Source organism: Terrapene carolina, unplaced genomic scaffold (assembly GCF_002925995.2).
Source record: "Terrapene carolina triunguis isolate 2854851 unplaced genomic scaffold, T_m_triunguis-2.0 Scaffold42, whole genome shotgun sequence".
NCBI lineage: Eukaryota > Metazoa > Chordata > Testudines > Emydidae > Terrapene > Terrapene triunguis.
This window is the reverse complement of record NW_020664393.1, coordinates 42,025,272-42,038,486: the sequence shown is the minus strand read 5'-3', so window position 1 is coordinate 42,038,486 and position 13,215 is coordinate 42,025,272. Positions and strand designations below refer to the sequence as shown.

The 13,215-nt window shown below is 42.3% G+C and overlaps 1 protein-coding gene across 1 annotated transcript in view; it reads left to right on the top strand.

Annotated features, from left to right (window-relative positions):
• Positions 1 to 4,704: 4,704 nt before the first annotated feature.
• LRRC1 (leucine rich repeat containing 1) overlaps positions 4,705 to 13,215 on the top strand; it is a 112,607-nt gene continuing 104,096 nt past the window's right edge. Inside the window, exon 1 of the mRNA XM_024220823.1 lies at positions 4,705 to 4,925. Coding sequence (XP_024076591.1) covers positions 4,767 to 4,925 — 159 coding nt within the window. The 5' untranslated portion in view covers positions 4,705 to 4,766. The remainder of the gene's footprint in view (positions 4,926 to 13,215) is intronic.

Sequence of the window (13,215 nt, the reverse complement as noted above, 5' to 3'; positions counted from 1 at the left end):
AAAATGAAAGCATATTGCTCTCCTGAATCTGCCCAGGCTGCACACTAGTGTTTTCCCTATGGCAGTGCCAAAAATAACTCCAAAATTCACAATTAATTGGTGAATAAGACAAAACATTTTGAAATAGTTGGTCTTAATTATTTACCTGGGAGGAGCAGGTTCAATGCATTTGCACACATAACTATGGGTTTCCTTGATGTATTGCCTTTTATGCCATTCTTCACTTTCTTTACATTGTTGGTTCTACAGAGCAAACAAATGAGGCATTCCTCACATTCCTTTTGAAAGAGTAGAAAGCTGTTCTGTCAGATCTCTGGTACTGAGCAAGTGACACCCACAATTTAAACTCTCACCCACTGATTTCAAATAATAACCCTGTGGATTGGTAGTGAGATCAGTCTAATCTACCTAGGTATTTACATGTGGTATCTGACTGCTTTGAAAAAAATCAGAAAAAAACAAGATGATTTTTCATTTCTTTTGTGCAAAAGCATGTAATATGGAAACTATTTAGAAAGGGAGATGGAGACTTTTAGATTTGATGGTCCTGGTATGAATCCAACCCAAGTTAGTAGCGATACCAGTCTGTGACTGTTTCGTGGTCTATGTGAAATGAGTTTGACTGCCTCAGTCCATTCCCAGCGGACAGCTGTCCATATCAGAAAAACTGACACTAATTGAGACCCTTGTTGGTCTTTCCCAGCAGAGATGCTAAGGAGGTCAAGATGGAACTACCATCTAACACTTTTAAAGCTGATCCCTGCATTATAGGGTAGAAGCAGGGCCAGCGCTTCCACTAGGTGACCCTAGGCGGTCGCCTAGAGCAGCAGGATTTGGGGGGCGGCATTTTGCCATCCTCGGCGGCAATTCGGCGGCAGGGGTCCTTCCGCTCCGTGTCTTTGGGGTGCTTCGGCGGTGGGTCCTTCACTCGCTCCGGGACCCGCCGCTGAAGCGCCACGAAGACGCAGAGCGGAAGGACCCCCGCTGCCGCTTAGGGCGGCAAAAACCCTGGCACCACTCCTGGGTAGAAGCACGTTGGTGGGACTATTTGGGGAAATCTTGCACTATGGTTGCCATGCTGTATATGTTTTCTGAATAAATGTAGGATGCCAATTTCCTGGGCTGTCAGTCTGGCACTGAATATTAAATTTGCATACAAGATGGAAAAAGATCATCCAGATGCTACTTTTTTTTTTTTTACTATAAAATATAAATAAATGGTCTGCATGCTCAAGATGGCCTAAGATTAGCTTGTAAACCTGATTATGGTTTTCTGGAGTGAAATACTGATCCAATTGTGTGAATAGGAATTTTGCAAATTACTTCAGCGGGGCCAAGATTTCACCCTTGATGTATTAGTATTTGTATCACTCATGACTCGTTTGAAAGCCAACGTAGCAGCTGTATTTTGTTGTTTTCTAAAACGTTTCTTGTGTGCTAAACTTAGTCTAGTGGGTGTTAGATCAGCAGTCATTACAATTATTTGATCTACTCAAGCTATCGGCCGTTTCCATATGCAGTTTCTTTGGATGTATTCAGGGCCTGCATTTTTTTTTTTTTTTAAACACTGGATACATGAAAAACAAATTAAATTTCTGGTTCCAAACCGATATGTCTTGAGGTGTTTGTAACAAAGCAGGAAACATTTCAGGTATTTATTTAATATTTTGTAGGCTAGTTAACTGTTAGCAGTGTACAAAATCCTAAAATGTCAGGGCACATTTAAAAAATATCATCAGATAATTGCAAACTCTGCAGAAATCAGACAAATGGAACTTGTGAGATTTAGCAGTTGATCTAATGTGAGAAATAATACATTAGATTTTAAAAAGACTTCCAATATTCTTACTATCAAATAGGAATTATTCAAGATTTTAAAAAGGGGGAAAGAAAAAAGACAATATTGGATTCAACCCCCTACCAAAAATATATTTTCCATTTTCCAACTTTATAATTATTAATAACATATTAACAAGTTCTAATGTTAAATAGTTATTTTCCTAATCAAGTTATACACAGTTATGTTGAATCCAAAAATGGTATAAGGAAACAAGGTCTTTGAGACTGAGTTATCTCAGTAAAGCTCTGTAGCCATCCCACTCTCAAAGGCATGAAGGAATGAAGTTTGTAGTAACAGATGGAGAGTTGTTTGTATATTTGCCTCCGCTAACCCTCTTGACCTTAGAATTAGCCTTTTTTTCAAATGGGTTGAAAACCTTATTTTAGAAAGCCTTCAGCACAGCTCATTAGTTTGTTTTTATGCTATAATAATTTTATTTTGTAAGGTGCATAAAATTGTTATAACATTTTCTTTTTTAATTGCTTCAACAATATATTATGAAGAATGTAATGTAAGAAAATATATGCAGTCTTCACACAATCTTGCTCTTAAAAGAGGCAAAGCATCTCAGAGAAGGAAGCTTAGACCTCTCTGGCCAACACTATGGTTAAGCAAGGTAAATTCAGCTGGCCAAATTAATTCGTCTCTTTATTCACACAATATAGTTTGTACTATAATATCTGAATGAAGATGCAAATTAACATTACTGTACTTGAGTCTGCAAATTCTTACACCTATAAATAGTCCCATTGCAGTTCAACGGGACTAGTCACAAGTGTAAAGTTACTCACCTGCTGGATTAGGACCTATGTTAAGTACAGTAAGTTAGAACAGCAGTTCTCAAGCAGGGGGCCGCAAGCAGGTTTCAGGGGTTCCACCAACCAGGGCCAGTGTTAGACTCGCTGGGGCCTAGGGCAGAAAGCCGAAGCCATGTCATGCAGGGCTGAAGCCCGGGGCCCCGAGCTCTGTCACCTGGGGCTGAAGCCGAAGCCTGAGCAATTTAGCTTCGTGGAACCCCCCGTGGCTTGGGGCCCGGGCAAATGCCGGCTCTGGATTTTATATGCAGAAAAACAGTTGTTGTGGCACAGCTGGGCTGTGGAGTTTTTATAACATATGGGGGGAGCCTCAGGGAAAAAAGTTGAGAATCCCTGTGTTAGAATACTATTATGTACCTTCTAAAATACTTTTATTAGATACTTCTCTAAATTATATATTACATATGCGATAGTAGCAGTATAAATTAGTACCACCAGGAAAAAGTTCTGCTCGTCCTGTCCTATATGAGGGCTGATTCTGCATACACTTAAATAAGTGCATAACTTTATACAAGTGAGTCCCCTAGTGTCCCTAGACTCTGTTTGCCAGAAGCTGGGAATGGGCGACAGGGTATAGATCACTTGATGATTACCTGTTCTGTTCATTCCCTCTGGGGCACCTGGCATTGGCCAGGTGGAAGAGAGGATACTGGGCTAGATGGACCTTTGGTCTGACCCTGTATAGCCGTTCTTATGAGTAATAAAGTTAAGCATGTTGCAAAAGTGTTAGCAAGGTTGGGGCCTAAGTGAGCCTTACTATGGACTGAGTGCAACATGGAGCTATTTATTTATTATTTTGTTATATGTTTAAGGCATTGGCTAGTGTAGTATGACAAAAGATTTGTTATAAAGCAGTGTTTCCGTGTGCTGAGGTACACAGGAAGACAAGGTTTTGTCTAACTGGGGCCTGATCCTGCAAAAAGCTATGAACGTAACTTTCCTCAGATGAACAGTCCCACCTGTGTAAGTGTTTGAAAGACCAGACCCTTGTGACAAGAGCTGTGATTACAATCTTTCTACTTTCTGACAATATCAAATGGTGTACTGACAATGCTGCTTTTCTACGGACAAGGTTTCAGACACTGAAGAGCACAGTCAGATCCATCACCTATTAAAAGTAGAGATAGAGTGGAAAAATTACAATTTCAAAGCAATATTGGTGTTTGTACAAACTTCTGTTTATGGGATTTTACTGTCTATATTTATAGAACCCTTCATTTTAACCATCCAATCAATCAATAATCCATCAGATTCTTCCCCTCCCCCTGGGGTGTGTAACCCCACATTCAGCTTGTTTTGTTTTGCTCGTAGGGTGGGAAAGTTTATTCCGTTTCTTAATGGGCAGGAAACTTTGAAGGGTGCAATACTCCTGTTGCCTCTTGCCTCATGTTGTTGCTGCAGCAAGGAGCAGCAGGAGAAGAGGTGCTCTGGATTGGTGTCCCAGAGCCTCGGGGTCAGATACTAGAGTCAGGAAGGGAGAGGGGGAGGGATCAGGGAGTGATGATGTCAGCCTGGAATGGGAGGGAGGGAGGGCGAGAGCGAGTGTTCCGGGTCAGGAAGAGGAATGAAAGGAGGGAGAGAAGAGCAGAGCGCCCAGGGACCCGTGCTAACGAGATACAAGTGATTGGCGAGCAGGGCCCCCACAGGAGACCATAAGAAGGGGTTCCCCTGCTACTCCTGCTCATTGGGCTTTCTGGGACTGGTCTAGGGGGAAGAGTTTCCTCCTCCAGTAGCGTGTTAGATGCTGGTTCCTGTTGCGGTCTTACTGCCTCTGCTGGGACTCGCAGTGGGAAGAGGAGGAGCAGGAGGGAGGAAGCTTTGGAACCCGTAGTGGGTTGCTGGCGACGGGGGCGCTTTGAAACCCGGCGGGGGTTGCTAGGAGGGAGGGGGGCGGACGCTTTGGAACCAGGCTCCGGCGGGGGTTGCTAGGGGGCCTCGCAGCCCGGCGCGGGCTGTTGAGGAAGGAGCGTCGGACCCGGCTGGGCTGCTGGGTGCGCTCCCAGTCCCGCTCTTGGCGCGGCCGGCAGTAGCCGGGAAGGCGGCGGCAGGGAGAGGCGATCCTGCCAGCCCTGCAGCGGCCGGACCCCTCGTGGGCGGCGCTGGCTGCTGCTATGTTTCATTGCATCCCCCTGTGGCGGTGCAACCGTCATGTGGAGTCCATCGATAAGCGGCACTGCTCGCTGCTCTCGGTGCCCGAGGAGATCTACCGCTACAGCCGCAGCCTGGAGGAGCTCCTGCTGGACGCCAATCAGCTCCGCGAGCTGCCCAAGGTGAGCGGCGGGGGGGCCCTCGGGGAGCAAGGCAAGGTCCAGGGATTAAATTGCCCAGCCGGGCTCATCTGCCTGGGCTGGGGCTCCTCCCCCTCCTCCGCTGTTGTTACAGCCTGCTAGGGTTACAGGTGTCGGCTTTGTGGCGTGGCAGTAGCCGTCTCCCCGTGAGGGGCTGCACCAGGTGAGCAGCCCCGGCAGGAGCCCGTGGGCCGGATAACCTCCTCCTCGGCACCTGCTGAGGCTGAGCGGGGAGAAGTGCTCGTGCTTTGGCCGCTCTCTATGAGCTGTCGCAAGCCAGGCTCCCGGGAGGTGTTTGGAAAAGGGGCGTATGGGGGGCGGCAGCTCAAGAAAGGCCAGTCAACCCCCCCTGCCCCCCAAGGCTGTGGCCAGGGCCAGCTCTTTTGAAAACCTGCAGCTCCGTCCATTCGAGAGCCAGCTGCCTGCTAAAGCAGGCAAGCTATAAAGCAGAAGGGAATGTACTGGACTCCACCTTGAATCCAAATCCGATCGCACAGCTGGTGTTTCAGGTACAGCGTGTCCCCCCAAGGCTTGCAGCAGCGTGCGAGCCATACGGCTCAGTGGTGGTGGGTGGGTTCCCCTCCCTCCTCACATTAGAGCGATCCATCTGAAACAGTGCAGCTCCTCCCCTACCAGTCCCCAAGGAGAAACCGCTGGGGGGGGTGGGGTGGGAAGAAGGGTAGCTGCTTCTGCCTTAGTTTGGTGTTCACCCTCCTAGAGTATTTGCTGAGGCTGTTAGTACTAATGACCCAATAAACGTGTTTAACCTCTGGTGTGACTTGGTGCAGTTCACCAATTAAACAAGAACAAACTTGTGATAGCAATGTTTGCCTAGCCAGGGTGTCATCTAAAAAACAAACAACTCCCTTCCCCCTCCATAAAAATAAAAACTCAATAGATCATAAGATCCAGGTAACTTTCTTTGGCCTAGAAGAGGAAAGCTTGTCAGAATTAATATAGTCTTAAATCAACAGCACTGCCTGCAATCAACTATTATCTGTCTAATTAAAGGGACACAATCAAGTTTTATTTTTTTTAAAGTTAATTACTATTACTGATAGCACCCTAGATAATTGCAAGTGGAGGGGAAATTAAAAAAAATGGATTTAGTTTACACCACCAGTGTTTATTTACTTCTGGTACTTTTCTCAGGTCTGTAGTATAAAAAATAAACCAATCAGTTTGTCTCTCTGGCTTGCATTCACATTCTGTCACAAATGTCTCAAGGTGCACTCCATTTCAGATCTTGTTAGTGTCAGAACATGAGTTAAGTGATTTTCAGATGCTACATGCTAATATTGTGGGTTTAAATAACACTGTACTGTGTCTGAAAAGATGTGACCCGATCCAAATAAACAAAAGGAGTAACTTGACTATGCATGAATTAATGTGTACACTACAAAGTAAACAGACTGCATTTTACATCTATGATGAGGTTAGGTGTTTTATGTAAAACAGTTGTTAAATGAGTTGTCACTGTCCATTTACGTTTAAGCCAACTATCTTCGTTTACGCTTTTTAAACCAATAGCAATATTTTTATTGATGTTGGTTCTAAATTCTGGGCCTAGGCTTGCTTGATAATGCCTATTTAATGTATTATAATGCAACTGGATTATCAAACTATATGCTGATTTTTGGTAACACTAGTAGCAGAGGAAAATCATAATGTCAGATTAGTTTTTAGTGTTTCACCATGGCTCAAAGTGGTGTAAGTGGCCTTTCAGAAACAATATTTCAAAATCCTAGTGGTGTGGAAGTAGTACAGTACTTGCTGTGGGAGAACTGTGGGGATTAAAGGCCTGAAGCTTGCTGATGTGAATGACAATGACAACATCTATTCACATCTGTCTTTATGCTGCTGAGTTATAAGTACACTTTAGTATATTAAAAAAACCTGGCTAGATTCAATCTGTAGGGCTGACAAATTCTCTTTTTTTCCCCATGATAATGATGATCTTTCCTTTCTTGTATTCTGCTTCTGGAAACTGAATATGTTTGATTCTTACTTTGTTGTACTATAGATTTGCTCTTCCTGTTGGTATGAACTCTGCTAGGTCATCAGTGTTCTGCTTCATTTACAGAAAGCATTCACCAGAATTTTCTGTGTAGTACTTTGTTGGCATAGTTTGTCATGTTTGACAACATTTCCTGTACAACTTCTAACAAATTAAAACTTGCTACTAATCTGTTGTGAAACATTAGGTGTTGCTACCATGAGTGTCATAGAAGCATTTTATGATTCTGAAAAAGCTACAGTCCAGAGTAATTTCAATGAGTAACTAAAAAAAACTTTGTAAAAGGTTTTAGGATGGGAAAAGGATTAGCCAGTTGGTAAATTGTGGGTGTGTTTAGTTGTTTGTGGGTGATGGTGTGCTACTTTTTAAAAGCGTTCTCAGGTACAAACTTTGGATCCTAGTGAATTGCAGTGGTGAAAATCTAACACTGGAAATGAAACATGCTTAACTGGAAACTGAATTTAATAGGCAGCTGAACATCTGTTAACTCAGAATTCAGTTAAAACAGCCTATGTAGCTGAACAGAAATGGATGAACCATAAAGGAGGAACTTTCAGAGGTGTCCAGTATTATTTTTCTGGGATCAGGGGAGTATAATTCATTCTCTGAAAAATAAATGATGGTTTTATAAAACAAGTTTTCTTAGAGGAGCTATGATTGTTTTTTGACTCTTTTGTAATAAGAGTAATTATGAAATGGTAAGGCGTGACTTTGCATAGTGAAACTAGAAGAAGTGTTTCTAACTGAAGGGAATGCCTTATTGGTCCAAGTATCATCTTTTGAAATAATTAGACTCCCTGGAACAACAGGTTTGAATCTTGGCATGCCTGACTCAACTCTCCATCCTTATGAGGTAGATAAATCTAGTTCCACACAACTCAAGCTTGTGTGAGTCCTTTCAGGTATGCAGTGTAGTTGTAGCTGTGTCGATACCATGATATTAGAAAGACAAGGTGGATGAGGTAATATTATTTTATTGGACCAACTTCTGATGATGAGAGAGGCAAGCTTTCGAACTCAGAAGAGCTCTGTTTAGCACGAAAACTTGTCTCTCTCACCAACAGAAGTTGGTCCAACAAAACATTACCTCACTCACCTTGCCTTTTGGATAGGACCTCTCTTAAAGTGTCATCTGCTCTGCGTGGACTGAACACCCTATGACTCTTTGTAAGAGTATGGCTATCTGACCAAACTCTCCCTCTCAACTCCTTCCTTGTGCAGTGTACTGTGCTCTCGTTGCTTACTGTAACTGCTGTCACTCTGCCTCAGACAGGGCCTTATTTCAGGGATGCAATGAGAGTGCATGAGGGGGTAGTAGATCCTATTGAGATCTAAGGCTCTGTATAAATATAAAATTGCTCGGTGCTATAAATGATAAAGGCAGAATGATCCTTGCACTTCTTGCAGTCATTACTTCTTCTTTCCTGAACAGTGTTGTTGATGTCTGTCAGGTGATTCATACAATATTTTTTCTGTCTGTTCCCTATGAGATCTTCTGCATTCAGCCTGCTTAATGATGGCGTATAAATCCTTCTTTACTCAGTGTATTGGGAGTCCCCCAGGTATAGAAAATAGCTGACGAATAAGAACAGGTGTGCTGGGGTTGCAATACAGCAAGAATCAGAGTTACATCTTTTTACCTATCAAGATTTATTTTTATTTGAGAACAGTTGCAATCTTGTCTGAAGTTTGTGCATGGGTTTTTAGAGGTACTGTATGTGTGTCCAATGCATACAGTTTATGGAAACTGTCTGTCATGATGTCCTTATGCTGCCTGGCTTATCAGAAACATGTAAACACATTTTATTAGACTGCCTTTTGTAGTGTCCTATGGACTTTTCTTCTCCATTGTTCTACTGTGTGTCATTAACAACTTCTAATAAATGGACTCAGCTGGGGTAGTGTCTGAATATATATAAGAAATAACAAGTGTGTGTTATAGTGCTCTTCTAATCTGTTGAGATCAGAGACCACTTCTCTAAAAACATTTGCTGTAATGGAAATTTTAAAGTTGTGCTGTTTGGAATAAAACTGCCTTGGAAGGGTAATGTAAGAACTTAAGAATATATATATTTTTTTAAATGTGGAACTTTACATCGCACACAAGATGCTGTAGTCATCCCTTTATATTAAGAGAAGAGCGAGGACAAATTTTGCAAAGAATTGGTAAAGGGGCATGTTGTGACCCTCTCTATGCAGAAGATGCCATTGAAATTATTGAGGTCTGTTTATGAACTGATGAGACAATATGGACCTAAATAGTCACAAATCTTATTTTTATAGTGTGCCCTAAACACACTACAATATTTTTGTAAACAAATTCTCACACAAAGCAAACAACTCTTAAACAAGGCTCCCAAAGACCTCCTGAATTCAGCAAAACCCTCCTTAGTCCACAGTTAGAAACTCCTCTTGCTCAGTTCTTGCGTTCGCCATGCCTGCCCAGGAAAAGCTGTGGGAAGTTAGGGTCTTGCGACATGCCTTAAAGTTCATTATGTGAAATGTGCAAGTGAAATCATTGCAGACAACAGAGTGAACTAATGCTGTGACTTACTCTGCAACAACACACACAAACATTTGTTCCTGGTTTAAAATGTCTGTACTTGGGATTGGTTAAAGGAATTACTTAAGGCAGTTCTCAAGGAACTAAGTAAATTACATACTTGACAGAAATGTTTTTGATTGTGCTGCTCAGAGTTGTAGAGGTTGTCAGTAGAGTAAGAAGTTACACTTCTGTAGACAGATTCTTCATGCGATCTGCTACTTCCTTATTAGAGGGCAAAGTCTGCACCTGAGCTTTTGCTGCCATGCATTAGAGCTGATGTAGTTCTGTTGTGCTGAAGGACTGACTGTGGAGGGGCTAGGGGGAGGTCCTCAAGAAGCAACATAGTCCAGTGGATACAACACTGGACTAGATGTCCTGCAGTTTTGAGTGAGTGCTATTTAGGGTGACCAGACAGCAAGTGTGAAAAATTGGGACGGGGTGGGAGGTAATAGGAACCTATATAAGAAAAAGACCCCAAAATTGGGACTGTTCTATAAAATCAGGACATCTGGTCACCCTAGTGCTATTCCTACCTCTGCCACGGACCTGTTGTGTGGCTCTGGGCAAGTAATTTCCTGTCTCTCTCCTTTCCATCCCATGCATTGCCAGTCTTGTCTGTTTAAATATTCAGTTCTGTGGGACACATTTTGCATGTTACTATGTTTGTCCAGTGCCTGGAACGATGGGGCCCTGATCTTGGAGCCTGTAGGTGTTTCTGTAACATCACTATTGATAATACAGGCAGGAGGGAAGCAGTGTGTAGGGAATGAGTGAGATGTAGCCATAGGCTCACGTAAATACGTGGACACACTGGCCAAAATCTCAGTGTCATGCACTGCTACAGTCTAGAGGTCCATGCTTTGGCTGAAGGTTGGTGGAATAATTACACACTCACTGTATACAAACTTTTTGTCATTTTGCTTCAGGCAAGGATGAGAATTTGGCATCTGAAGGCTTTGCTCTAAGGCAGTGTTTCCCAAACTTGGGATGCCGCTTGTGTAGGGAAAGCCCCTGGCGGGCTGGGCCGGTTTGTTTACCTGCCCCATCCGAAGGTCCGGCTGATTGCGGCTCCCATTGGCCGTGGTTCGCCGTTCCAGGCCAATGGGGGCTGCGGGAAGTGGCGCGGACCGAGGGACGTACTGGCCGCCGCTTCCTGCAGCTCCCATTGGCCCAGAGCGGTGAACCGCGGCCAGTGGGAGCTGCGATCGGCCGGACCTGCGGACGCGGCAGGTAAACAAACCGGCCCGGCCCACCAGGGGCTTTCCCTACACAAGCGGCGGCCCGACTTTGAGAAGCGCTGCGGGCGACAGTCACTTTCGTAATCAGCTTAAGTGAAATCACAGTAGGACATTCTTAATTTTGAAATGTCTCTGTGTGGACACTTACATAGAAATAACGAAAGATGTGAATTAACTAGATTTTAGTTAGTTCATCTCCAGTTTGTGCACAGACAAGCTCTGAATGTGTTGCAAGGATTTCTGTAGAAAATCATAGACTACAGGGATCTCTCTCTCTCTCTCTCTCTCTCTCTCCCTCTCTGTCCTATAGCCCATGATGCTGCATTTCCCCCCCAAAACACCCACCCATTCCTGAGTCAGAGCATTGTCAGGTGGTGAATGCTAGGAATATAAATCAGTGGTGGCAACTTGATTGGTTGGTGGCAGTAGCCTTCCATTACTCCACTCAAATTATTTAAAACACAAAAGTAGACATGGAATTTATCCCTGAACAATCACTAGCTTATTTATAGGTTCTTTGTTTCTAACATGCACTCTACTGTATGTTCTGGTAATTGGTCACCTAAGAAATCCTTATAGTGTTGTATAGTATCTGATCTTGATTGGAGAAGAGTTTCTTGAGAACCAGTTGAGCAGCATAACTTCCCTGTGTGTAAACGAAGATATATCTGCTCTTTGTTCACCCGGTCCTTATGTAGTTCAATCTCCCATAACTCTTAGGGTTAAGATTAAAAAGAAAAAGTTGATTTGGTTGACCAAAATCTAGGAGTTAAGAAAAAGACCTGTATAGTCCTCACTGAGTGCCTCTTTTTAACATACAGTATTTGATTGATTATATTTAGTTTTGACTGGAAAAGGACAATGCATGGCCACAACAATGTTCTTAGTCACTTGCAACCTTTTATTTATAAACCAGGTTTCATTAAACATACCCCTTCTTTACTCACCTGCTGGAAAGAGTGGAAATAGTTTTTTATTCGTTCAACTTAATTTTTAGTTAGCTATCACTTGCTATGGTAAAGAAACTAACCCTCACTGAAGAGTAAGCCCTTTTTAGGATTATTTTCATTTTTCTTAAATTCCTCTTTCACTCCAAATCTGAAGATGCGAGTGGGGTAAGAGACAAATAGAGTAAGCCCACAAAGCTTTTCTGAAAGGAAGCAAATACACCTGCTTTGTGACTCACTTCATAAACATATTTATGTTCCTCAAACATGAAAAGGCACACACCAAAAGTTAAAAGCTTTCAAGTCTGAACATAAATCTCCAGTCAAGTAATGAGTTGCATTTCCCAATCTTGTTCTTTGTATTGGCCCTTACCTACCGATACACCATTTTTATTAACTTATTTACTTTCCAGCACTTGACCTATTACAAAGTTTGATTCAAACCAGGCTGAATGTTTAAAAACACATCCTATCAGTGCTGAACTGGTTGGACAGAAGTGCAGGTCCTTCAGAATTTTAGCAAATTTTCAGTTCAGCAGTCACGTCCTGTCATTTTACTTCCAACATTTAATGCAATGAACTGTGACACAAATGCTTCTGTATAGATTTGGGGTAGAAAACTGGGTCGTCTTTTCTAGCCTTTAAAACTGAAGGAATGAATGGAGGATTACATTTCAGCTTTTCTTCCTGTTTTGCAGACAACCTGTGACTTTTGTGTTTGGGATCAGTTATGTTGGCAAGTAACGAAAAGGTTCCATGACTTCTCTGAATGGCTTTTCAGTTTTTGTCCTTGTGATGTTCCAGTTTTTCATTAGATGAAGAGAGTTTTCCACAGAGACTGACACAGGCCTTGTTTACACAGAAAATTAGAGTGGCTTAAACCAATGCAAACCTGTGTGTGGATACTCTTCATTCATTTTAGTGTGGCTTATTTCAGTTTAGCCTGTTAGAGCAGGTTTAAGCTAAATTGAAATAGCCACTCCTAAAATGAAGTGTGTATCCACATAGGTGTATGCATTACATTAAATTCACACCTTTAGTTAAACTGGTGCAATTTTCTGTGTAGACCAGCTCACCGTGGTGTGTGTCGTCCCTTTGTAATCTGTCAAGTCCCATTGAAATGTCTTGTAATTTCTATAGTATATTTAGTACTTCTTTGTAGAGTCCCTGTAAACTGAATGAGTATTTTTTTTCTTTCCTCCCCCGAAACTGGTGGGTAAACTAAAAAACCCAAACATTCAAATTTCTTGGGTCAAACTGAATGTTTCGTTTGCTACAAAATGAATTTTTTTCTTTTAGTTTTGACTTGGTTTTAGATATTTTTACCTTCTTTCTTTTTTAAATTTGAGCTAAATTTAAAAATAAATCATGGTTTCTAAACGAAATTCCAAAGTATTTCATTTTGAAAGTGTCATAACACAACATTTTGAAACATTTTTTTGGAAAAATGTTTTCTTTCGTTTGTGTTGAATTTTGCGAATGGTTTTTTGCCAAATATACGAATATATATATATAATATATATAT